This window comes from Anser brachyrhynchus (assembly GCF_964034855.1).
Source record: "Anser brachyrhynchus genome assembly, chromosome: Z".
Classification (NCBI taxonomy): Eukaryota; Metazoa; Chordata; class Aves; order Anseriformes; family Anatidae; genus Anser; species Anser brachyrhynchus.
Genome location: NC_137697.1, coordinates 24,156,884 through 24,179,996, shown reverse-complemented (window position 1 = coordinate 24,179,996; position 23,113 = coordinate 24,156,884). Strand labels below are relative to the sequence as shown.

General features: G+C 38.9%; 1 protein-coding gene across 4 annotated transcripts in view; it reads left to right on the top strand.

Moving 5' to 3' along the window:
* The window catches only part of LOC308185822 (histone-arginine methyltransferase CARM1-like), a gene marked incomplete at its 3' end in the record, with an annotated part of 77,953 nt that overhangs the window by 42,334 nt on the left and 12,506 nt on the right, over nt 1-23,113 (top strand). For all 4 annotated transcript variants that reach the window (XM_080574380.1, XM_080574378.1, XM_080574377.1 and 1 more), the window contains 3 exons: nt 4,828-4,938; nt 16,458-16,635; nt 22,894-22,984. In XM_080574380.1, coding sequence (XP_080430506.1) covers nt 4,828-4,938; nt 16,458-16,635; nt 22,894-22,984 — 380 coding nt within the window. The remainder of the gene's footprint in view (nt 1-4,827; nt 4,939-16,457; nt 16,636-22,893; nt 22,985-23,113) is intronic.

Sequence of the window (23,113 nt, the reverse complement as noted above, 5' to 3'; positions counted from 1 at the left end):
TAAGGTGTTTTACTTAGTTAAAATGAAAAAAAAGGCTTTTAACTAAATTTTACAGTAGCAGCATGTAAAGTTGTTTGAAACTGAATACTAGCCGACACATCTGTATTTCTTCTAAAACAAGTCTAAATTTCAAAGCCTTTTGATTTTTTTTGTCATCTTTTTACAAATAGATTACTTAAAAGCAAAGCAACTTGAATCAGAATATCCTTAGTGATCCTGGAGGAAGGATCACAGAAATTAACCATTCAGATTATGGAAAGGCACGTTTTGATTTTTTGCGTGTATGTATTTTTGTGTTTGTTTGTTGTTTGTTAAAAATGAATATTTTTTTTATATAATCTTTCTGATATCTACAACTACATTTATCATTCAAAATTACTATATATGTGATATTTTTGCTTTTAGTTTTATATGCTTGCCTTCTTACAGTCTTCCTTCCTCAACCCCTACTCCTCACCCCTTTTTTGCAAAAGTCCTTTTCAGGACTTCAATTATGCAAGTACTTAAGTATGCAAGCCTATTACCACATGTGACTACTGCCCATTAAATTCACATTTGGCATGTTATTCATCTGCATAGGCGAAAGCAGGAATAGTACTGAACTGTGTTCAGGAGGGTAAGGTATCCTTTATTCCTGACTACAATTTCTGGTAATTACTGAATTAGCTGCATTCAGATTTCAAAGTAAATACCGAAACACATACAATCTACCACCTTTACTCTAAATGTGAATGGCACTATCATGCCCCAGCTACCTATCTTAAAATTCTTACTTCTCTTAAAATTCTACTTTTCTCTTCAGAAATGTGTACGTTAGTACAACATATTGAATTTCACAATATTTCATCTTGATTGCTCTTACAGCTCTGATCTTAGAATCACAGAATTATAGAATGGCTTGGGTTGGAAGGGACCTTAAAGATCATCTAGTTCCAACTGCCCTGCCATGGGCAGGGACATCACCCACCAGATCAGGTTGCTCAAGGTTCATCCAACCTGGTCTTGAACACGGGGATGGGGCATCCACAGCTTCTCTGGGCAGACCGTTACAGTGCCCCACCACCCTATGAGTGAAGTATTTCCTCCTAACTTCTGAACTAAATCTCCCCTCTTTTAGTTTAAAACAATTCCCCCTCGTCCTGTCAATATCTGATTGAGCAAAGAGTCACTTTCCATCTCTCCATCTTTTTTTATAAGTCCCCTTCAAGTACTGAAAGTCTGCAGTGAAGTCACACCAGAGCCTTCTCTTGTGTACGGTGATAGAGTGCTCTTCCTATGTGAAGCAAGCAAGGCATTCTGTAGGACATGGCAATGATTGCAGTGATGCCAGTTGGGGAGCAAGGTGTGGTATAGCATCATTGCATTACAGTGCTTTGGTTTGGAAAGGACCCCTGGAGGTCTCTAGTACAAACCTAGTGCTTGAGGTCTGTCTAGTAACATGTTGAATGGATCTGTGAATAGAGATTCCACACACTCTGTGAGCAACCAGTTCAGTCTCTAAAAAAAAAAAAAAACATTCTAGAAAAATATTAAAAATTCTCACTGAGAGCATGAAGTGCACTGTGGAAGAGACAGATGTTAAATCCTAAGCCAAAGGACACTTTTAGATGTAAAAAAGCCTTTCTAATTAATTGAAAGGAAAGACCCTAGTATAATTAGGAATTAAAAGATAAGGGAAGATCTGTATTTAATAGTTTCTCCAGCAACTAAGAATTACAGACATGTTATTTACTCTTTCTTAAGGAAAAACAAACAAACAAACAAAAAACAGATCTTCATGAAGTGAATCCACAGGAGGATGATGACAACCTTTTCAGAATCTTAAAGGCTGAATATATAGGGCTGTGTTCTGTCTGAAGCCAAAGAAAAAGGAGAGCTTGGCCCAGGAATTTATCTTCCAAAATCAGAAAAGAACAAAGAAGAAAGAGATCATCCAAATAAATAATTAAGTAATCCATGCACTTTAAATTAAGATGCTTTGTAATTACAAAAGACTGAATTTATTTAGAACAATTCAAGTTGCTAAAATAATAAAGTGAAGGCTAAGTCATACATCATAAAAAAGTTTGAAAATTTTCAAACAAAACAAAGAACATAATCATGTTTTTATTGCAGGCTTTCAGGTAGACAAAAAAAAATGTTCAATACTTTTCATCTCTTTCATCTTTCTATATATTCTGTTCTCTAAATGGTCCATATTTTTGATATGGACACAGTTAATTAAAATCCATATTTTTGATATGACACAGTTAATTAAAATACCAGTAATTAGAGTTAAAAAAGTGGGGATCTTAACCCAACAGAATAGTCCTGGCAGGACAGATATAATGAAACTTTTTTCTGATGAAAACAGGTTTTCAGCAAGAATTTCTGTTGTCATTAATGTTAACAGGATCCAGGTATCATTCACCTAATCTCCATCAAAGATTTATTTTATTATTTAAAGAAGAGCAATTTGGCTTTGTTCTATCTCTGACAGTTTGCTTTACTATTAGTAAGGTAAACTCAACTTTAGTCTGCATGAAATAAAACAGTTTCCATTCTACTTACTTTGACCCCATGTGATGTTTTCTGTATATAATTCTATATGGAATGCAAATAAATAAATATATAAAAAGGTGATTTTAATTGCTGTGCAATTTGCATTTGTTCAAGAAGAAGGTTTTAATGCAGACAGGAAAAGAAGGAAAATGCAGTACAGCACCTCTATGTATTTTTGGTTATCCAAAGCGGAATCTTTTTCTTCAGATGCAGTCTCCAGACATTTGAATTTTTGAAAACTTTAAGGCATTTCTGTAGCAATTGACATGACATCTTCATATTTTTCTTTCTTTTTATTTTTTTCTTTTATTCTCAAAACATTACGTTTACAGAGTTTTTATGCTTTTTTTCCCCATCTTGAGCAGATAAACCAAAATTTGAATTACAGGATGAAAGAGGCAGAGGGAAGAAAGAGTCAGGACGCGTGCTGTAAAAATATTATATGTAGCTTGAAAAATTTTCAAACCTCCACACTTCACAATTTTTACATACTCACAAAGTAATTACAGAAAATTTTCAGTATACAATGAAGAAAGATGCATTGAACTTATGGAACTTTTCAGAGGTTATTAGATTTGCCAAGATGGTATGATCAGTCTTAACTCTTTCATTCCTATAGAATGAAGAATTCTCAAGAACTGCAACAAAGACCTGGAAATTATTGCTGAAAACTAACAGAGGTTGAAAAGTCCTGTCTTCTATGAAATTTGAGACCATCTTTATATCTTTATGAAGTTTGCATAACTAGGATGAGTCATTTGTGAAAGCTTTTCTGAGAGAGTTATCCAGTAAAGAAACACTCTTCCATTCACAGGACAATATACATTCATCCAGAGAAGGCATACAGTACAGTTATAAGTCAATAAGATATCTAAATTAATAAAAGTAGACAAAAAAAAAAAGAGAATCATAAATACATAGCTGGTCACTATGACTTAGTTATGTGCATTTCTCATGCAACTTCCTCTACAGTAAACTCATGCATGTGTAGCATGAAATAGAGATGTCTGAAATTTCAATATGAAGAATCAACAGTGGAAATTCTTTGGTGCATAGGTTTGAAACCTCTGTTTTGAGAGAAAGTGGGGGGGAAAAAAAAAAGTTTGGATGAGTTATATTGGAGAAATACAAGGGAGATCTGTCAGTTACCTGGAGAGCAACTAAAGAAACCAACAACCTACTTCTTTCTAACTTTCTTAGAAGTGAGGGCTTTTGTTGAATGCTGTAGCTACCTGTCCAGTAATGACTAAATAGAAGATAAACAAAAAATAAACGTAATCTAACATACAGCACAAGTGTGTGATAGTTGAAACTGGTCTTGCTGAAATTTGAATGATCAATCTAGTCATGAGTCTATAGTTCATTTAATCTGAACGGTCATCCTCTTAAATATGTAAAGTGAGGGGATGCTCTACCTTCTTCTTCCTCATCTCTAGAAGTGCATTAGACATCAGAAGATTCTTGCAAATCCTCCTGCTCCCCAGGGATGCCACAGACATCTTCATCTTCCATCAGCTCTTCTTTAGCTGGCTTCCTGAGAAAAGTAGTACAGGTGTATGAATTTATTTGGACAGGTCACAACACGTAGCACCTCAACATGTGCTCAAGGGCCATGCAACAGTGGATATAATTTGACCTGCATATAGGTTCATTACTCTCCAGTGGACATCTTGTAACTGCATTTGGAACCCTTTTTTAGTCTGATGGCCCATTTCCTTTTTCCATTATAATTCCACAGAAGTGAAATGGATGTAAAAATCAAAGTAATTGGATAAACAAAATGGGAAAAAAAATCAGTAAGCAGAGCAAGTATTTGAACAAAGATATATAATTCAGTTTTATTCAAGATGCTTCCACATCATGGAGTGATTTTTCATTTGAAAATACATAGTTCTATATTCCTTCAATAATAATTACTGTCACATCTTCCTTCCCTCTCTGTATTTGGCTTAGGCTCAGTATTCAAGTTTTCCTCCCAAGGAAAGTTTGATAGAAAAACCTATTTCCTCCAAACCATACACATGTAGTTACACCTGAAAGTAGCCTATGGTCTCTTAAAAATATGCTGTTGCTGCTAGAACTCAATCTGCTGTTGCAGATTAAGGGTATTAAGATTCTTCATAAACAATTTTTTTGACTTTTTCATGTCAAATTCATAATAATTTTGGAATAGTGCCAGACTTATTAAATATAATGTACTGCTACAAAAATGTTGTTACTTAAAAGAGGGGTCAGAAAGTGATTTTTAAATACTTCATTTCTTTTGGTGTGCCTTTTGTTTTCAAGGTGGTCCTAGATGTTGGCTCTGGATCAGGAATCCTTTCATTTTTTGCAGTGCAGGCTGGAGCAAGAAAAGTCTATGCAGTTGAAGCCAGTTCAGTGACAAAATATGCAGAGGTAAGTGTTTTATTTGAGGCACGTGTTAGAATGGTATAGTATGAAAACATTAGAGATCTAGAACTCTGCTTCTAAAAGGCTAATGCCAAAAATTTCATTTTGAGTTTTCTAATAAGTCAGATCTCAGTGGCAACACATCTTGGACGGTAATTTTTGAAGGTGACCTAAATATTATATCAAGTCTGTAAAACATAGCATCACTGGTTTTGTGAAAAACTTGTGTTCATTGTTACAACCGTGATTAAGTTTTTTACTTTCAGAAGCAAAAATCAAAGCGAAACAAAGAAACCAAAAAAAAAAAAAAACCAGATGTTTCTAAGGGTTCTGTGCAAAAATATCAGGGTGTTTTTTCCTGAGTCTCTTGAACATCCATGTGATCAGGTGGTTGGCTGAGTTTCCTGATAAGCATTACCCTTTTACTCATTCAGCCTTCTTATGAAAAAAAATGTTTTTATGTTCAAAGAAGACATGTCTGTAGAGTGTATTCAGTTTTAAAAGATATTTTTTAGGTATTGCTTTTTACAAAGTATTATAATATCAGTCAAAGTAAGTTAAGCACTGAAAATGGTATAGAAAACTAAACGCCTTAGGAAAAGTTCGGTACCTATAAAGTGCTAATTCTAAATAGCAGCAACAGCAAAAATCTCCATGTCTTTTCTCATTGTTTCTGCTTGTTTAGGTGAACATCAGAACGTGTGGGGAGAGTGAGAGCATTATTGTTACAAATTTTGTTAATGCTGGTCACCTCCATCTGAGTTTTTACAATAGCTTGAATGTAGAAGAGGGTGAAAAGTAGTGAAGTGAAGGAATTTTCATCTCACACCTAGAAAAAAGTTGCAGTATCCAGATGTCCATTTTTCTTTTTGCTTTGCTGATCTAGATCATAAATGTCCACGAGCAGGATTGGGAGTCAATAGTTCCTCAAAGCCCACACAAAGTACATGCAGCAGTTCAGTGGAACTTCCTCCCTTATGTCATGATTCAGCAACCCAGCCTTACTCATGGTAAAGGCTAGTGAACACCAATTGTTGATCGTAATACTGTAAAGGAAATGCACTGTTATTGGAATTGAGATAATCTGTTAGATATTAAGGAAGAAAATGTGGATACTAGACATTTTTATTTCTCTCCAGGCAGAAATTTGTAAATTCTATGTATTTTTCATTCTATTTCAAATACAAAACTCTTAATAATCTCCCCATATACATTTTGCATTAATTCATATACTGAATAAAAATATTGTAGCACAACTATCTCTTTGATATTTTTAAGATATGTGTATATACTATTATATATAGAATTCACCTGAGAAATTTCATATGGTCATTTCCTGCTTCCATCTTATTTATGTTGCTGCTTACAAAAGGCTTTATTATTATGTGTTTGTTACTTTTGGAACTGGTTAGGGTGTACTAGCCTGACTTATCTGCTAAATACTAAAAGAAGATTTCTGGTTTTTATTATAATTTGGATAATTACAAAAATTCTACCTAATTAAAAGAATTTTTTTTGGCTATTGTTTGACAACATTAAGCAAAGGTTAATATATGGAAGGTGTCTATCAGAGAGGGAATGGTGGAGAGTGGTTCTTAGTTCATGTAGGATTTTGTAAATAGATGCAATGTTGTCCAGTATCTTTGTTTCATAATAGACAGAAGTTTTATGAAAACATAATAAAAATAGCAAAAGACAGCTTGCTTATCCTAGCAGGTAGTGGGCATTGGCTCACTCAGTGAGTGTATGTTCACTCAGAACTTGGCCCAAGTCAGAAGTCAACAAAATCACTGGTTGTGATAGAGTACATGTTGCATCTGTAGTCCATCAAACCAGGTATGTAACCATATTGCAATATAAATGTGAGTAAAATATATGGCAACTTCTTGATAGAGAAACAGCATGAAACCATTGGCTTTAGGAACTGAATTGCTTTTCTCCTGGGGTGGTTGAAATGCTAAAATGATAAAAACTAGGATCGATAAAGAGAAGTGAAGAACCTTATATAGCTGTAGATCCTTGGGACTACTGGCTAAAGTGTTATTTTTAGTTTGATAATTCATAGCTTTTTGGTTATTTTTCTTCTCCTTTTACTTCCCCAAATGGGACTCAATTTTCATAAGAACTATAATAGATTTCTGTGGTCATAATTTCATGTGAAAACTTGTTCACCCTTATGAACTGTATTGCAGATCAGCTGACCTATTAACATGTAGCATGTTTTAAGAATTTATTTATTTTTTTCAAAAAAGGATGCTTAGCTGGATCAGTCAATTAAATTCCTATACTGCATATTCAGTATTCTATTTGTCATTTCCTCATCTTCCACAATGGGATTTCATTAGTATGGTTTATCAAGTATCTGGATTATAAAAAGAACGTTACTTTCCATCCATTTCTTCTCTCATTTCTGTATGGATTTATTGTATTTAACATCTGTTTCAGATATATACTATATAGCAAGCTGAATATGAGATTAATGAGTCTTTTTCATTTTTTTCTATTTTAGTACAAAGCAAGTATTCCAATACAGTGAACTACTGACTGAAGTGAAATTATATTTGAACAGTAAAAATTAATGTTGTAGTACTACTTACTGAGAAAGTTTTGATATTACAATAGGTTCCTCTTTATGGTTAGAGGTTTATTTTGAAAGAATGATATTAAAAAAAAAAATGACAGTGTTAAAAACTTTGTACTGCGAACAGATGTGCAGTGGCAGAACATTTGAAAATTACGTTAGAAGGAAAATGTATAGCAGCTGCTCTATTAGGAAACATACAGGCTGTTGCTTAGGCACTCATTTGTTATAGATATTCGATGAAAAATACTTCATGTCTGCGTCAGTCATTGTTTTGCAATTCATTGGTTTGCAAGTCAATATGCTTGTATTTCTGTGTTGTACCATGGTGTCATTATGTTGTTCAGAAAAGCTAAACAGGCGTGAGTCTCTGCTGTGTTTTTATGTATATATGATCCTCCGGTGACAGGTATTCTACCACATCCCTGGGGAGGTTCTTCCCATGACTGATTGATTGCTGTCAGCGTAAAAAAGTATTTCTTACATCAATACAAAACTTGTCCCAGTGCAACTTGCACTCATTGGTTCTTGTCTTTTCCATGTGGCTCCTTGTGAAGAGTCAGCCTCCATCCTCTTTATAGTTGCCCTGGAATACATACTGGAATACATATTCATATTCTGCTGGGGACTTTTTCAGGGCAAAAAGACCTAACTCCTTCAGTCATTGCTTACAAGGCAGGTTCTTGAACCCTTTGATCATCTTCATGGCCCTCCTTTGGATCCTCTGCAGCCCACCTACATCTTTTTTGAATTGTGGAGACCAGAACTAGACACAGTACTACCGGTGCAGCCTGACAAATGCTGAGTAGAATGGTATGATTGAATCTCTAGTAATGACCCTAGAGATGCCCCACAAATGCTTGTCTGTCTGCCATGATATGGGACATAAATAATGCATAGCAGTATATAAGACTGCCACTTACTATGTTGAAATAACCAACACGAGGGAATAGATTTAATTAAAGATAATTAGCCTTGAGCGGACTGAAAGACAAGTCCTGTGAGAATGCCCATTTATGTGTGGATTCAGGCTGCATATAAGACCTATACAGGAGTTTAGACAGGCATTTTGACATGCTCTCAGGACAGCTACTTTTGCAAAGGTTCTGTCTCAGTCACCACAATGTTTGCACCTGTTTGCTGTGTAGTGTTTAGGCGATCTTTGTATGCACCGTGCTGTCTTCTGTGAAACAAACAAACTGCACCTGTTTGTGTTTTCTGTTTTTTAAATTAGTAGGCTTTAACTGCATTTAATTAAGTGGTAAGTTGTGTGCTATCTCATCTGGTATGCCAGATGCTGTATGTTGGATTTTATATCGTATGGTGATGATATACACTGAAAAAGTGAAAAGAAAACTGGCTAGATGCTGTTATTGCAAGGGGCAACTGTGTAAAAACCCGAGAGCATAGCAGTTTCCCTGTCAAGGAAGATGTATTTCAGCTGTCCAGCTGAATACAGACATATAAATGCTAGCCATTTCAAATAAACACAGCAATTGCTGCTGAGAATCTGGTGAAATAGTCTTCAGAAACAATGTGATGGAAGTACAAAGCTTCACAAGAAGGCTTCTCCATCACAGAACACGAAGTTCATATTCTTTGGAACTCACAGAGAACAAACATCTTGTTTAGACACTCTTAGATTTCCTCTATATTTAATAGACTTGGCAGTTCAGATAAACTCTAAGATGCAGACCTTGTATTTTAAGTTCTTATATAATTAGGTAATTACTCCTACTGCCTCTGTTAGGAGAGGTCAGAGAATTGACCCGCATGCTTAGATAAGTGCAGCTGCTGCTAAGGTGCAAAATCTGAGCAGGCAGAGAGTACTATAATAGTTCCTGATAGACTAACTCTACAAATTGTCAAATTTCTTTTGCAGCTAACTGTGCTCTTGTCTATGACAGCTGATGATCACAGCCAATTAAAGCCTCTGCCACACTTTTGGTTAGGATTTTGGGTGGGCCATCTGTCAGTCTTGCTGTTAACTCTTGCAAAAATGCACAGAGAATATGTATATCAAATTAACTCTGTATTTCTGTCTGGTTTGTTTCAAGTGTCACACAAAGACATGCTTTTAACATGTATGTTCTCAACAAATTTAGTCCTTCTGAGTCTTCTATTTACAGAGAAATTACTCTGTTTTCTCTGAAAACATGCATCAGCATTCAATATAAGTTTAATTACAACAGTATTTTCAAATATGTAGTTTTTAAGCATCCCTAGAAAGTATGTAGCTGCACAATTAGATAAGTAGCCATTTGATTATTTGTATTTCAGTATTAAGGATGCTGCTATGTTATTTACTGTTTTGGCAGAGTTCATACTGCAGCACATGCACAGATCAGTTTTTAAATCTGTGTGAAATGCTTTGATCTGTTTGCTGTCTTTGGGGCTCCTTTGGAAGTCAGACTTTTTTGTTGCTGTTGTTGTTTTCAGAGTTTTATTTTTGTTCCATGAAGAAATTTATAAGTTTTGTTTGGTCTCCAAATACAATAGACTCTTGCTTTTCATTGAAGGTGGATTCCATTGTCAAAATATAAGACATATGATGATATTTCATAGTGTTTGAAGATATTTCTGGGGAAAGTCATATGGAAGACGTCTGAGTTATTCATAGCTTTGTATGATCCATTACATCAATTACCAGGCTTACAGAACAGTTGGGCCTCTTTCTGTGTCTGTTTAATTTGGTGAGAGATCTGCAACATCTAGATATAGATTTGCCTTTTGTGAGGTATACATGTATATATTTACATGCGTATATTGCAAAGATCAATTTTGATCTGGGTTTTGTCAAACAAACCCTTACTGTTTCATAAAAGACTCTGGGAGGTTATTTTTTGGCAATGCTGCAAGGTATTTTATCTCCATCACTGTAATCATGCCATGCTTTCAAAGTTTTCTGAAATTCAGGAGAATCATGAAATAGTGAGGCTCTTGAAAATACGTTCCTTTCAATCATTGACAAAATAAGACACCAGTGGAATTAAATATTGTTTCCTCTTCAATATGCTTTTTTTTCCTCTCACTAAAATATAAAAATTACACTATAAAATATTGAAGCCACATCATTTCTTTTCTTCAAGCACATTCTGCTGACTGTAACTTGATGATTGGAGGAATTTATAAAATACTGTGTAGGAGGTGAAAACATTGTCACCACACCCATTCAGATATAGCTCCTTTCCTTTTGCCACAGATTTGTTAAAGATTCCCCAAGGCACTGAGTAAAAAAGTTCTATTGCCATCACCCTTAGCTTTTCATTAACCAGTCAGTCAAATTGAAATAATGATAATAATAATAATAATAGGTTATATTTATAAAAGAAGTTTCTTTTCAGTGATATTTCTGAAAACAGCATGCTGTCAAGATAAGAAAATCATAAAATAGGATAGAGTAGTTCAGTAGGAAGGGACCTACAAAGGTCATCTAGCCCAACTGCCTGACCACTTCAGGGCTAAACAGAAATTAAAGGGTATTATTGAGGGCATTATCCAAATGCCACTTGAACACTGGCAGGCATGGGGTATTAAACACCGTGCTAGGAAGCTTGTTCCTTTACCCTTATGCTAAAAAAATGTTTCCTAATGTCCAGTTCAAACCTCCCCTGGTAACCTTTGTGCTGTTCCCATGCATCCTGTCATAGGTGACCAGGGAGCAGAGACCAGCACCTCCCTCTCCACTTCCCCTCCTCAGGACGTTACAGACAGCAATGAGGCTGCCTCTCAGCCTCCTTTTCTTCAAACAAGACAATCCAAGTGTCCTCAGCCTCTGCTCAGCACATACCTTCCAGCACAGCTTTTTTGCCCTCTGGATGCTTTCAAGCAATTTAATATCCTTTTTGTGTTGCGGAGGTCAGCACTGCACACAACATTTGAGGTGAGGCTGCACCAATGCTAAATAACGCAGGAGAATCACTTCTTTTGACTGGCTCACCATGCTGTGTTTAATGCACCCAAAAATGTGGTTTGCCCTCCTGGCTATCAGGGCACACTGCAGGCTCATGTTGAGCCTGATGTCGATGAGCACTCCCATATCTTGGGATTACCACACGGCTGACACGAGCAAGTCCAGGAGGTTCATAAAGCACCTAGATGATAACTTCTTGGTGCAGGTGCTAAGGGAGACAACTAGGAAAGGTGCCCTCCTAGATCTGTTGCTGGAGAGCAGAGAGGGTCTTGTGGGGGACGTGGCAATCGGTGGCCATCTCGGTTATAGTGCCCATGAAGTGGTTGAGTTTAAAATTTGTGGTGACAGAAGGAAAACTGCCACCAAAACTTCAGCCCTGGGTATTGGGAAAGCAGACTTCAGGCTGCTCAGGGAACTAACTAGCAAGGTCCTCTGGGAAACTGCTTTTGAAGGTATCGCTGTCCATCAGTGCTGGTCAGTCTTTAAGCACTGCCTCCTAAAAGCACAGGATCAGGCAATTCCAAAATATTGGAAGTCAGGCAGGCGGGGCAAAAGGCCGGCCTGGCTGACCAGGGATCTTCTACTGGAGCTTAGGCGCAAAAAGAAAGTGTACAGCTGCTGGAAGGAGGGTCGGGCAACGTCGAAGGAATACAGAGACACTGTTCGTGTTTGTAGGGAGAAAATTCGTGTGGCTAAAGCCCAACTAGAGTTGAAGCTGGCCAGGTCTGTAGGAGACAATAAAAAAGAGGTTTTTTAGATATGTGAACAGAAAAAGGAGGACCAAAGAAAACATAGGTCCGCTACTTGGTCAGGAAGGTCACCTCACAGACAAGGACATACGCAAAGCAGAGACATTTAACGCTTTCTTTGCCTCCGTCTTCAACACTGATGATGGGCTTCGGGACCCAGGGTGCCCTGAGGGGGAGGACCATGACAGTGGGAATGACAAACTCCCAACCGACCCTGAACATGTGTGGGATTTGCTGCTCCACCTGGATCCATACAAGTCCATGGGTTGGATGGGTTTCATCCCAGGGTGCTTAGAGAGTTGGCTGACATCATTGCGGGACCTCTCTCAATTATTTTTCAATGGTCTTGGGAATCTGGAGAGGTCCCAGCAGACTGGAAGCTGTCAAATGTTGTGCCAATTTTCAAGAAGGGTAAGAAAGAAGACCCTAGCAATTACAGGCCTGTCAGTCTCTCATCGGTGCCTGGTAAAATTATGGAGAAGATGATCCTTGAAGTTATTGAAGCACACCTGGGGGACAATGCAGTCATTGGTCCCAGCCAACATGGGTTCATGAGGGGTAGGTCCTGCCTAACAAATTTGATTTCCTTTTATGATAAGATCACCCATCTAGTCGATCAAGGGAAACCAGCTGATGTGATCTTTTTGGACTTCAGCAAAGCTTTTGACACAGTTTCCCACAGGATCCTACTGGACAAAATGTCCAGCATACACCGAAACAAATACATCATATGATGGGTGAGCAATTGGCTGACGGGCAGGGCTCAAAGAGTTGTGGTAAATGGGGCCGCATCTGGCTGGTGGATGGTCACTAGTGGGGTCCCTCAAGGCTCCATTTTAGGGCCAGTCCTCTTCAATGTTTTTATAAAGGATTTGGATGTAGGACTAGAAGGTGTTTTGAGCAAATTTGCTGATGACACTAAACTTGGAGGAGTTGTGGACTCTGTTGAGGGTGGAAAGGCCTCGCAGAGAGATCTGGACAGGTTGGAGAGCTGGGCGATCACCAACCACATGAAGTTTAACAAAAGCAAGTGCCAGGTCCGGCACCTGGGACGGGGCAACCCTGGCTATACGTACAGACTGGGCGATGAGACCCTGGAGAGCAGCCCCGCAGAGAGGGATCTGGGGGTTGTAGTTGACAGCAAGTTGAATATGAGCCAGCAGTGTGCCCTGGCGGCCAGGAGGGCCAACCGTATCCTGGGCTGCATCAAGCATGGCATTGCTAGTCGGTCGAGGGAAGGGATTGTCCTGCTCTACTCTGCGCTGGTGCAGCCTCACCTCGAGTACTGTGTGCAGTTCTGGGCACCACAGTACAAAAAGGACATTAAACTGTTGGAGAGTGTCCAGAGGAGGGCGACGAAGATGGTGAAGGGCCTAGAGGAGAAGGCATACAAGGAGTGGCTGAGGTCACTGGGCCTGTTCAGCCTGGAAAAGAGGAGGCTGAGGGGAGACCTCATCATGGTCTACAGCTTCCTCATGAAAGGGAGTGGAGGGGAAGACGCTGATCTATTCTCTTTAGTCACCAGTGATAGGACCCATGGGAATGGTGTCAAGCTGAGGCAGGGGAGGTTTAGGCTAGACATCAGGAAGAGATTCTTCACTGAGAGGGTTCTCGCACACTGGAACAGGCTCCCCAGGGAAGTGGTCACTGCACCAAGCCTGTTGGAGTTTAAGAAGCGTTTGGACTGTGCACTTAGTCACGTTGTCTGAATTTTTGGGTAGACCTGTGTGATGCCAGGAGTTGGACTCGACGATCCTTATGGGTCCCTTCCAACTCAGGATATTCTATGATTCTATGATCCCTTTCTGCGGAGATAAGATGTGGGCTGCGGGGTTCAGTATAAGAGATGAAAAATTGATGTGTTTAAAAGGCATAGCTGATATTCCTGCCTGAGCAAGTCATACTGGTGATGGCAGAAAAAACTTCTCATGTTTAAAACTTTCAATTCATTAAGGTGCTGCAGAGATTGTATTAATGTACTATTAATAATTCTGTCAAAAGTAAGGTCAGTTCAAACAAGGTCGGAGTTGCTAGAACAAAGCAATAGCTTATAGCTGTTAATTATAGCCTTTTATTTATTTAATCTGTTTTGGACTAATAGTGTGTGGGATTAGAAATTAACACTATTTTCTGTGCTTTTACTATAATGCACTTCTGTTGTATATCTGTTTTAAATTATTTATATTAACCTTTGTAGAATCTTCCTCATGTGGAAAAAGAGATGCATGATATTTGTGGCAGACTGTAGCTCTGAACTACTTAATGCCAATTAATTGATTTTTGCTTCTGTTTCTGTGATAATGAGCTACTACTCATAGTTCATTAATGCATGATAAATTCTAGTTTCAGAAAAATAACCTGTTTTTTAAACAAAAAATTAGTAATTAAATGCTTAAAACAAATGTTGGAAACAATGAAAAACTAGCTTTTCATTGCCACCATTAACTCTAAACTGCTGTAAAGAAAAAAAAAAAAAGAAAAAAAGTAGCTGCCATAAAACAAGTTATCTTCTCCCTGAAATAAACCAATATCTTAATCTAGTCTCTCTCAGATATGCTTGTAAAGAATACTTACTTAAACTTGCATTCACTGGCATCCTGAAAATCGTGGTACACAGACTAGGATTTGGCAGATGCAGGATTGCTTTGCTTCTTCAGAGCACTGTCAGAGCATGTTTGGTAGGACATGGAGAAGAATGTTCTGTGACAAGCAGAGGTTTCTGTTCCCTGAGACTCTCTAGGCAAAACCTTCCTACAGCATTTAAACTCTTCATAAAAAATGCAATTTTTGCCTCTGTTAAGCTTTGGAAGACTGAAAACACAGAGATCTTTAGCTTTCCCAAGACATAGCTCCACTCTGAAGGACAGAATTAGTACTGACAATATTTCTTGGTATTTTGTTTGTTTTTGCTATAACAGGAAAGAGTCCAGCCCCATCCCCTTGACAACCTCCCTTCAGATATTTATATACATTGATGAGGTCTCCCCTCAGTCTTCTCTTTTCCAGGCTGAACAGGCCCAGTTCTCTTAGCCTGTCCTCGTACGACAGGTGCTCCAGTCCTCTAATCATCTTAGTAGCCATAAGTACCTAATAACAATATTAGTCCTTCTTTCTCTAGTTAAAATGAGGTATAAGTTTCATAGCTGTTACCTAACACCCAGACTGTGTTCGAAAAGGTTTGCTGAAGTAATTATGCACTTGTACTGGTCTTATAGTTATACCAATGCATGCACATCTGTGTGGAAATGATTTCTAGTACTTACTGAATTGTGTATGCTTGGTTTTCCTGGTATCTCTGGACATCAATATGAATTGATAGTTAGGCATTGGAATGTGTTGCTCAGGGAGATGGTGGTGTCACTGTCCATGGGGGTGTTTAAGGAAAGGTTGGATGTGGTGCTTAGGGACATGGTTTAGTGGGTAATATTGGCGGTAGGGGTATGGTTGGACCAGATGATCTTGGAGGTCTTTTCCAACCTTAATGTTTCTATGAATCTCCTATTGTGCTGTTGCAGACGGTAGTTCATTTTAGAGTCTCTCGGTAGACACCTCCCTCTGTTAGAGTAGATTAGTGTGAAATAAGTGATTCTTTATACATTTGTGCCCCCCAAAACCAGATTCTACTCGTAATTGGAACTTGAGGGGTTTAGCTACTTCCCTGTATGTCTGATTACAGCACAGCTAGGTAGGATATACATCTATGTGTAGAGATAAAGAGAGTTTGAAAAGGTATTATTTGCTTTAATAACTTGCTATATTGAACATAAAATTTTAGGTCCATCTCTCCTGTTCATTAAATGTTGTGCTCTGAGGTTCACTATGCAAATGGCAGTGGATGAGTCTCCAGTACCCTGGTTGTAACTACTAGCCATTTGAATGCATTTATGCAAATGTAAAGCTATGCTCCACTTATGTTTAGAAATGACTCACCTCAAACTTTTCAGCTATAGAGTTTCTTCTTCTTTCATAACTGAATAACTTATTCAAGAACAGTTGTGGTTGCTTTTTTATTTGTTTGTTTTTAACAACTTGGAGAAGTCGGAAAATGCTTTCTTTACAATCTTCTGATTGTCATAAAATATCCACTTTCTATTATTATTATTCCTGGTAATTCTCTTTTTCTTGTAGATTTTAATTGCAATTATCTCTTATGTGACTTTTCTTGTAATGATGCTTTCTGATCCTGCACAATACGTTTCTTTGAGTTTGCTCCATTGAGCAAACTAAATTCTGTTAGTAAAAGGAGTCAACACTTTCTGTGTGTTTTTTGTTTTTTCTCTAGCTGTTGGTGCGTAGTAACAACCTCTCTAACAAGATCACAATCCTGCCAGGAAAAATTGAGGAGATCTCCCTGCCTGAGAGTGTTGATGTGGTAATTTCTGAACCAATGGGTTATATGCTGTTCAATGAAAGGATGTTGGAAAGTTACCTCCATTCCAAGAAATGGCTGAAGTCAAATGGTGAGTGTGTCACCACAGTTACCCCATTGCATATAGAAAGGTAAATAAAAAGTTTCTGAAAGAAAAATCAAAGACCTGCATTATTAGTCCTGGATATTGATAGTCTGGTATTATACTCTGGTTCTAGCTCTACCAATAACATCTAGACAGACCAAGGGAATAAACATAATGATGCAGCTATCGTACTATGCTGTGACTTCTTGCTGTTTCACAGTGGAAATAGTTTTTGAGTATGTTGGTGTTGCACTGCCAAGTTCTTCCTGTGTGTTAATCTTAACATGAGGTTGTATATTCTACAATTGCATCTCTGTTGCAACATATAACAATAGATGATGGCACACTAACCTCATATGCCACACAGCGGAATGTGGATGAGAGCAGAATGGTCAAATAGGATGAGCTTTTTAGTGGAAAATTATTATATTTTGCTTGGGAAAACTGAAATTCAAATTGTTTTGAAATCCTTTCACTGGGCTTCTCCCAGATACCTTATTCTCATACTCATATCTTACCTTTTCAAAGACATATCAGAGATTCATAGCATTTGGTACTCCTTATTTCATTTCTCCTGTGTTTGGAGGAGTTTTGAAGGGAATCTAGGAGTTCCAGGGCCTCGTGGGAATCTTCTATGTGAGGCAAATCTGAGCATCCATTTGCTGAATGATAAATCCGTGTGAACTGCTGAAAATTAACTATGAAGTCTCTCTTTAAAAGACTTCTTTTGATCTTTCTCAAGTAAAATTATTAGTGCAGAAATTTGTGAAGCATGGAGTGAATCTGTATATCAAGGCAGAGAGCTACTGGTTTTGCTGTTGTTTCAAACTTGCAAATCACATTCAGGTAGTATTTTTCAAAAGTCAGCCACTGATTTTAAGTCTCCTATTTACATTCTTAGGACTCGGTTTCCAAAGAGGGCTTCTGAAAATTGATCTGTAGGCATCTCATTTTCAGCTAAAAATATGAGTGAATGCATATGAAGATTTCCATATTTTCCAAACTTCCCAGTTATTCTCTTGTCCAGTGGGAATGAATCACCTTACATAGTGATTATTAAACTTAATGATTGTCTAAGAAGTGAGCTGAAATCCTGACATTTTGTTTAAGTTGCAAATATTTAGTTATTCCAAACAGTTAAGTTCGTAAACTTTCTGTCCTACATTTTCATCTGCAAACTTGTTAATTTTCTCCCTATGACCAGTTTTAAAAATCTTTTTTGTGAGTGGGTGTTGTTCTTTATTTGAATTCCTGTGGTCTCTTCCTATATGTACTGAATACAGAAAAGCTGTTTCCTTTTCCCTACCCTCCTTTACTTGTCCTTCCCTTCAGGTATTCATCATATTTTGTACCAGGTAAACAAGCAGCTGAAGAAGTATGTTCAAATGTAGTTCACAACAACCACACTTATAGAAGCTATAAGATGCTTAGAATACATTGCAGAATACAAGGGCTTCTATTAAAGCTGCTGGTTAGTCTGAAGCACTGTCCACTTAAAATAATGGAAAATAGTTCCTGTGGTTTTCTGAGCCATTTGAGTTTGAGTTCCCAATAAAAATGAATTCTTGCAAACCGATAGATCAGGATTTAACTCCCTGCTCTGTAAATAATTTGCCACACTGTAAATAAAATTCTCCATTCCTCAATTTCATTAACTGGAGGGGAAAAAGAAAAAAAAAAAAAAGAAAAAAAGAGGATATATTTTTATGATTGTAGGATTTTTATTTATGTATAATATTTATTCCTAAGTGCTATGAGTTTCCTGGATAAAGGCTTAAGAGTGACATATACATGACTATCTCAGTCATTAACAGCAGTTCTGATCTCGACAAAAAACATACCCAGCAATTTAGAATCATAGAATAGAATCATGGAATCATTTACGATGGAAAAGAGCTCTAAGATCATCAAGTCTAACTGTTAACCTAGCACTGTCTAGTCTACCACTAAACCATGTCCCAAAGCAACGCATCTGCACGTGATTTAAATACCTCCAGTGACTCAACCACTGCCCTGGGCAGTGTGTTCCAATGTTCACAACCCTTTTAGTGAAGAAATTCTTCCAAATATCCAGCCTAAGCCTCCCCTGGCACAACTTGAGGCCTTTTCCTCTTGTCCTATCATGTGTTCCTCGGGAGGAGAGACCAACCGCCATCTCACTAAAACCTCCTTTGAGTTAGTTGTAGAGAGAGATACGGTTTCCCCTGATACGTATTTCTCTAGGCTAAACAACCCCAGTTCCCTCAGCAACTCCTCAAACGACTTGTGTTCCAGACCCTTCACCACGTTTGTTACCTGTCTTTGGACATGCTCCAGCATGTCCAAAGCTTTCTGTATTGAGGGGACCAAAATAGAATACAGTACTTGAGGTGTGGCCTCACTAGAGCTGAGTACAGGGGGTTATTCAGTTCCCTGGTCATGCTGGTCACACTATTCCGTATGCAAGCCAGGATGCTGTTGGCCTTCTTGGCCAGCTGAGCACACTGCTGGCTCATATTCAGGCAGCTATTGACCAATACCCCCAGGTCCCTTTCCTCTAGGAAGCTTTCTAGCCACTCTTTCCCCAGCCTATAGTGCTGCATGAGGTTGTTGTATCCCAGCTGCAGGACCTGTTGCTTGGCCTTGTGGAACTTCATAGAGATGGCCTCAGCCCATTGATCCAGCCTAACCAGACCCCTCTGTAGAGCCTTCCTACCCTCAACCAGATCAACACTATGCCCAACTTGGTGTCGTCTGCAAACTTACTGAGGGTGCACTTGATCCCCTCATCCAGATCATTGATAAAGATTTTAAAGAGAACTGGCCCCAGTACTCAGCCTTAGGGGACACGACTAGTCACTGTCTTCCAACTGGATTTAACTCCATTCACCACAACTCTTTGGGCCTGGCCACCCAGCCAGTTCTTTACCCAGCAAAGCATACACCCATCCAAGCCATAAGCAGCCAGTTTCTCCAGGAGAATGCTACGAGAAACAGTGTCAAAATCTTTACTAAAGTCTAGGTAGACAACATCCACAGCCTTTCCCTCGTCCACTAAGCGTGTTACCTTGTCATAGAGGGAGACCAGGTTAGTCAGGCAGGACCTGACATTCATAAATCAATGCTGACTGGGCCCAATCACCTGGTTGTCCTGTATGTGCCATTTGATGGCACTCAGGATAATCTGCTGATAACCTTCCCCAGCATAAAAGTCAGACTGACAGGCCTGTAGCTCCCTGGGTCCTCCTTCCAGCCCTTTTTGTAGATGGGCTTCACACTTGCGAGCCTCCAGTCAACTGGGACTTCTCTGGATAGCCAGGACTGCTGATAAATGATGGAAAGTGGCTTGGTGAACACTTCTGCCAACTCCCTCAGTACCCTTGGGTGGATCCCATCTGGCCCTATAGAGTTGTGTGCCCTTAATTGATTTAGCAGGTCACCAGTAATTTCCTCTTGGATCATGGGGGCTTCAGTCTGTTACCTGTCCTTATCTTTCAGCTCAGGGGGCTTAGTACATGGAGTACTTTACTGCTAAAGACTGAGGCAAAGAAAGCATTAAATACCTCAGCCTTTTCCTCATCCTTTGTCACTGTGTTTTCTCCCACATCCAATAAAGGATGGAGATTCTCCTTAGTCCTCCTTTTGGTGCTAATGTAATTTTAGAAGGATTTTTATTGTGTTTAATGGCATTAGCTGTACTAACTTCCAGCTGGGCTTTAGCCCTTCTAATTTCTTCCCTGTGTAGCCTCATGACATCTTTGTAGTCCTTGTTAGTGGCCTGCCTCTTCTCCCAAAGGTCATAAACTTTCTTTTTCTTCCTGAGTTCTAGCTAAAGCTCTCTGTTCAGCCAGGCCAATCTTCTTGCTCACCAGCTCACCTTTAGGCAGATGGGAATGGCCTGCTTTTGCACCTTTAAGATTTTCTTCTGGAAGAGTGTCCAGCCTTCCTGGACTCCATTGCCCTTCAGGACTGCCTCCCAAGGGACTTTACAAGCCACCCTCCTAAACAGGCCAAAGTTTGCCCTCTGGAAGTCCAAGGTGGCAATTCTGCTAACGTCCCTCATTACTTTTCCAAGAATTGAAAACTCTATTCATTTGTGATTGCCATGCCTAAGATGGCCTGCAACCTTCACATCACCCACAAGTCCTTCTCTGTTCATAAGCAAGAGGTCTGGCAGAGCTCCTTCCCTACCTGGCTCACTCACCAGCTGTGTCAGGAAGTTATCTTCCACGTACTCCAGGAACCTCCTAGAATGTTTCCCCTCTGCTGTATTGTATTTCCAGCAGACATCTGGTAAGTTGAAGTCCTCCATGAGAACAAGGGCTGGCTATTATAAGACTTTCTCTGAGCCACTTATAGAATATTTTATCTGCCTCTTTATCCTCATTGGGTGGTCTATAACAGACTCCCACTGTGACATCTGCCTTTTTGGCCTTCCCCCTGATTCTGTCACATAAAGACTCAACCCTATCGTCCCCATTATTAAGTTCAAGACAATCAAAATACTCCTAACATACAGGGCTACCTCACCACCTCTCCTTCCTAGCGTATCCCTTCCAAAGAGTTTAAAGCCATGCATTGCAGCACTACAGTTATGCAAATCATCCCACCATGTTTCTGTGATGGCAACTATGTCATAATTTTCCTGCTGCACCATGGCTTCTCGCTCCTCCTTTTTGCTGCCCACACTGCATGCATTGGTTTCCACTTCAGTTTGGCTAATGATCCCATCAGCTTTTGGGGGGTAGAAACCCTAACTCCTATGTGACCGTTCTTAGGCACTTCTGTGATTTCTAATCCATCAATATGGATTAGAAAAGCTCGTGTCTTTGCTGTTGCCTGTTTCTCCATCACCTACTTCCACTGGGATGGCAGACAGGGGGCCTTGGTAGCACAACATCCCACAACCATTGGCATACTATCCCCAGGCTTATATTTAGTGAGCCTGTTTTTATCCCTTTCCCTGTGGCAATGAACACACGGACTCCAATGCAAGTTTCAAGCAAAGGAAAGGAGTTTTTTTTTATTGTCTCTACCTCTGCTCTTTTATATCCGTCTGGAGATAGCACAATACCATGGAAACCTCCTAGCAACAGAATACAGCCTACATGCACTTTGTTACTTTCTCGCTGCCCAAGGTTAAGCAATCTCACGGTAGCACTTATATGTGCAAAACAGTACAAAAACAGTACTTCGGTGCTTTCCTAAGTTTCTCTTAATTGCCATGTTCCCAGGGCTTTCTGCCTACCAAAGCAATAAGACTTTGGTGGCTGTCCAAGTTCACATATGCCTCTGGCCCTGCATTTCCCCCTTCAAATCTAGTTTAAAGCTTTCAGTGAGCCCTGCTAACTCCTTTTCCCTCTTCGAGACAGGTATACCCTGTCTGTTACAAGTAGGGCTGCTATTGTGTGAAACAACCCATGATCAAAAGACCCAAAGATCTGCTGTTGACACCAGGCTTGGAGCCAGGTATTCACCTGGTGGCTCTTCCTCTTTCTCCCGTCCTCATTCCCTGCAACTGGAGGGTTAGGGGAGAACACTACTTGTGCTCCTGATCCCTTAACCAGTTGTCCCAAGGCCCTGAAGTCTCTCTTGATTGCCCTTGGACTTGTTGGAATTTCATTGCTGTCTACCTGAAAAATCAATAATGGATAATAATCTGAGGGTAGCACCAGGGTAGGAAGGCTTCTCCTCACATCTCTAACCTAGGCCCCATGGAGGCAGCAGACTTCCCTATGAAGTGGGTCGAGTCTGCATGTTAGGCCTCTTGTTTTCTTTGGAAGGGAGTCTGCTATGATAATGACCCATCTGTTTTTCTTTGTGTAAGCTGTTTTGAGGCAGAGCATAAGCCGACAACCTTGATGATGCCTCCAAGCCAGATGAAGCACCATCCTCAATTTAATTTGAGATCAGGTTTGAACTATAATGAAAGTCCCTCACACAAATATTGTATTTATTGAGTAAGCAAAAAAAGCCACTATAATTTCTTTAGAGAACATTGAGAAGGTATTTAATAACTAGCATTTTGCTTCATTTGAAGGGAGCTAAAATATTCAAATAATTAATATAGGACCATAAATTATGAAGACTTTATGAAGTATTGTTTTTTTTGTTTGTTTGTTTGTTTTACATAATGCTTTAACATATTCATATATCAGTAATCCCTATGCTAATAAAACTAAATGTTAAGATACTTGAACTGGTGGTTTTAAGTAGTTAAGACATTCCTATAGAGTTGCCTGTGGGACTATGCCTTGCTACTTTATATTGTCTTTTGTTTACTAGGAATGATGTTTCCAACATTTAGTGAAATTCATTTCGCTCCTTTTTGTGATGAGCAGCTGTACATGGAACACTACTCCAGAGCCAATTTTTGGTAATGATTATTTATGTTATTTTATTTGTTTATCACCCAGGGTTCAGTAGAGGTTAAAAATTCAATCAGTTATTTCATTCAGCCTAAAGGGGTACATAGTATCTGTCAGTATTGGAAGAGAATACTTTT